General features: G+C 29.9%; 1 protein-coding gene and 2 pseudogenes across 1 annotated transcript; all 3 read left to right on the forward strand.

Moving 5' to 3' along the window:
* Nucleotides 1–1427, forward strand: part of LOC123010128 — a 1778-nt pseudogene extending 351 nt beyond the window's left edge.
* Nucleotides 1428–1431: 4 nt separating this feature from the next.
* Nucleotides 1432–2241, forward strand: LOC123010129 (cytochrome c oxidase subunit 2-like). The gene is given in 1 exon segment (XM_044406831.1): nucleotides 1432–2241. A coding segment is annotated over 1 exon segment (711 nt). The 3' UTR covers nucleotides 2143–2241.
* A 69-nt stretch (nucleotides 2242–2310) lies between these two features.
* Nucleotides 2311–3315, forward strand: LOC123010075 (annotated as a pseudogene).
* Nucleotides 3316–4481: the final 1166 nt, after the last annotated feature.

Consider the following 4481-nt stretch of genomic DNA (forward strand, 5'->3'; position numbering starts at 1 on the left):
TATATCCATATAAGTTGGTATAATGTATATAATTTTTATTGATTATATGAAACTCATATATTCATAGTATTATTACATTCTAATATATAATTATATAAATATAGTAATGATTATCTGATATATAATTATATATCCCATTATAATTCAATAAGTATTTATTAAAAAGTCGATTTTAACGAAATTTTTGGACACCAAAATCGACTTAATAATTTTGACTGATGTTAATTTTTCTTTAGTAGAAATTGGGTGTCAAAAAAGTGCAAAAATTTGGTAATCCTGAAAAAAAAGGCTGAAAAAAATTAACATCAATATTACAATTTAAAACAAATTTAAAAAATTGTCAAATTTAATTTACCCAAAAAGTTTTAATGAAGTGCCTGAAAAAGTATTATTTTGATTGAATAAATCATGTAAGCAATTAGCTTCATTATATTTGGCAGAATTAAACTACCCCCTAGAGTATCAAAAACCCTAATACATCRTATACTAAAATATAAAAAGATCAGCTAAATAAGCTATTAGGTTCATACCCTGTAAATGAAAGTAAAACCTTTCTCTTTTTAATAAAAATATATAAAATTCTATTTATTAACTCAATAATCCTGGGAACCCTAATCTCGATTTCATCATATTCCTGACTMAGAATATGAATAGGACTAGAAATTAACTTGTTATCGATTATCCCCCTATTTTCGAATAGCAAGAACACCTTCTCGTCAGAATCGTCTCTAAAATACTTTATCACCCAGGCAATAGCTTCATTAATTCTCCTAATGTCAATTCTATTATTACTTCTTACCAACGAATTTATTCATCCCCTAATAAATTCTAGGTTAAAAATAATAATAGACTCAGCTTTATTAACAAAGCTAGGAGCTGCACCTTTCCACTTTTGATTCCCCGAAGTAATTGAAGGATGAATTAACTCATGAATTCTCTTGACCTGACAAAAAATCGCCCCATTCATATTACTTATAAACAACAAAACCAGATCCAATATACTAATACAAGCAATTACCACATCTCTGGTAATCAGAACTGTAAATAGAATAAATCAAATCAGAATACGAAAAATCCTGGCTTATTCCTCAATTAATCATATCGCCTGAATGTTATCAACACTAATAATATCCCTTTCTGCATGAATATTTTATTTCCTAATTTATTCAATTATCAACACTAATATCATCTACATTCTTAACTTAACAAAAACCTTTTTCATTAATCAAATAAACAACCTAATTACCCAAAACAAGCTAGTAAAATTTACTTTCCTTACAAACTTTTTTTCACTAGGAGGGCTACCTCCTTTCCTTGGATTTTTGCCCAAATAGTTAGTAGTCAACTGATTAGTTAATAATCAAATAATAATTATTGCAATAACCATAATTGTAATCACACTAATTATAACTTGTAATTGTAACTAGTGCAATGGATTTAAACCCCATATATAAAGTTCAATACTTTTTTTTAGAAATAGCAACCTGGAAACTACTAATATTACAAGATAGATTTTCACCATTAATAGAACAACTATCGTTTTTTCATGACCACACCTTACTTATTCTAGTAATCATTACTATTTTAGTAAGACAAATAATAGCTGGACTATTTGTAAATAAACTAACTCATCGATTCCTCCTTGAAGGACAAACAATTGAGCTAATTTGAACAGTACTACCAGCGATTACCCTGATTTTCATTGCTCTACCATCTCTCCGATTAATTTACATTCTAGATGAAACAAACAATCCGTCTATTACAATTAAAACAATCGGACATCAATGATACTGATCATATGAATACTCAGACTTCAAAAACATCGAATTCGACTCATATATAACACCACTTAATGAAATAAATAACTTCAGCTTCCGTCTACTAGACGTAGATAACCGAATGATTATTCCATTTATATCACAGATCCGAATACTAGTATCAGCAGCTGATGTTATTCACTCATGAACTATTCCATCATTAGGAGTAAAAATTGATGCAACACCAGGACGATTAAATCAAACTAGATTCATCTCAACCGGATCAAGATTAATATACGGTCAATGTTCTGAAATTTGTGGAGCAAATCATAGATTCATGCCAATCGTAACAGAAAAAATCTCCCAATCATATTTCATTAAATGAATTTCAAAAATGATTCAGTCCTCATTAGATGGCTGAAAGTAAGCACTGGTCTCTTAAACCACATAATAGTAAACTAACAACTACTTCTAATGGAACCCCAGCACTGGTCTCTTAAACCACATAATAGTAAACTAACAACTACTTCTAATGAAACCCCCCTTCCCCCCCCCCAAAAAAAACTTAGTTAAATAAAATAACATTAGTTTGTCAAACTAAAGTAAACATAAAAATGTTAGTTTTTTATCCCTCAAATAGCTCCATTAAATTGATTATTACTTATGATTATATTCATCATAATCATAGTCTCATTCAACCTAATCAACTTCTATTCCTTTTCTTATAATACACAAAAATCATCTACCTCAACCCACCAAAAATATCAGACTAATTGAAAATGATAGCAAATTTATTCTCCTCTTTCGATCCTTCAGCTAACTGAAATACATCAATTAATTGAATAAGAACAGTAATTGGAATTCTAATTATCCCTCCCTCATTTTGAATAGTACCATCCCGAAATATCATTCTATGAAATAAAATTACAACAACTCTTCACAAGGAATTCTTAACATTACTGGGACCACAAAACAAAACCCTTACAATAGTGTTCATTTCTTTATTTAGAATAATTTTATTCAACAATCTCTTAGGATTATTCCCATATATCTTCACTAGAACAAGACACATAGTAATAACTCTTTCACTTGCATTACCATTATGATTAACCTTTATACTATTTGGATGAATCAATAATACAATTCATATGTTCGCTCACCTCGTTCCCCAAGGGACACCCCCTGTATTAATACCTTTCATAGTATGTATTGAAACAATTAGAAACGTAATTCGCCCAGGCACTCTGGCTATCCGACTATCTGCAAATATAATCGCAGGTCATTTACTAATAACTATACTAGGAAACACTGATACATCAATATCAATATACATAATTAACATTCTAATTATCATCCAAATTCTACTCCTAACACTAGAATCAGCCGTAGCCATCATTCAATCATATGTATTTGCCGTTCTAAGAACTCTATACTCAAGAGAAGTAAACTAATGATACATAAAAACCACCCCTATCATTTAGTAGATATTAGACCATGACCTATTATAGGATCAATCAGAGCTTTAATCACTATATCAGGAATCATTAAATGATTTCATATATTTAATAGCTCATTACTATTAATCGGAATATCGTCAATATCGATAATTATATATCGATGATGGCGAGATATCTCCCGAGAAGGAACTTTCCAAGGTCATCACACATTTATTGTAACAATAGGACTTCGATGAGGAATAATTTTATWTATTACATCTGAAGTATTCTTCTTCATTTCATTTTTCTGAGGCTTCTTCCATAATAGATTAGCACCAACCATTGATATTGGAATAAATTGACCCCCTAAAGGTATTCAAACATTTAATCCAATCCATATTCCACTTCTTAATACCTTAATTCTATTAAAATCAGGATTAACAGTCACTTGAGCACATCACAGATTAATAGAAAACAATTTCAAACAAGCAACTCAAGGCTTCTAGGGCTATATTTCTCTATCCTTCAAGGATACGAATACTATGAATCCTCATTTTCAATCTCTGATGCAGCCTATGGCTCATCATTTTTTATAGCAACAGGATTCCACGGTCTTCATGTCATTATTGGAACCACATTTTTACTAGTATTTAAACAATCATTTTTCCCAGGTTCACCATTTCGGATTTGAAGCAGCCGCATGATATTGACACTTTGTTGATGTAGTGTGACTATTCCTTTACATTTCAATCTACTGATGAGGTAGTTAAATTTATATAGTATAAAAATTATATTTGACTTCCAATCAAAAGATCTATAAAAAATAGTATAAATAATTCAGATTATAATTTACTCAGCAATTCTAATTCTAACAATCAGAATAATCCTTATTTTAATATTAAACCTAACATCAAAAAAATCAATCATTGACCGGGAAAAAAGATCACCATTTGAGTGTAGATTCGACCCAAAATCATCTACCCGACTACCATTTTCACTACACTTCTTCCTAATCGCAATCATTTTCCTCGTTATTGATGTAGAAATTACCCTTCTTTTTCCCCATATTATCTCTCTAAATTTTAATAGAATAATATCATATATACCAACCTTAGTTGAAATACATTGATTTAGAGCGATTTCTGGTTTAAAATCGAGCCAAATCGATTAAAATTTGTGTAAATTGTATTATAGTGGCTGAAAACGGCTATTTAAACACGTATTGTGTTGAAATGCATTGATGTGTGATGTTTTCTAGCATAAAATCCAAGAAAAGCTGTTGGAATAT

This window comes from Tribolium madens, unplaced genomic scaffold (genome assembly GCF_015345945.1).
Source record: "Tribolium madens isolate multiple individuals breed KSU strain unplaced genomic scaffold, Tmad_KSU_1.1 Scaffold_7;HRSCAF=85;Tcas5.2_LG10, whole genome shotgun sequence".
NCBI classification, from domain to species: Eukaryota; Metazoa; Arthropoda; class Insecta; order Coleoptera; family Tenebrionidae; genus Tribolium; species Tribolium madens.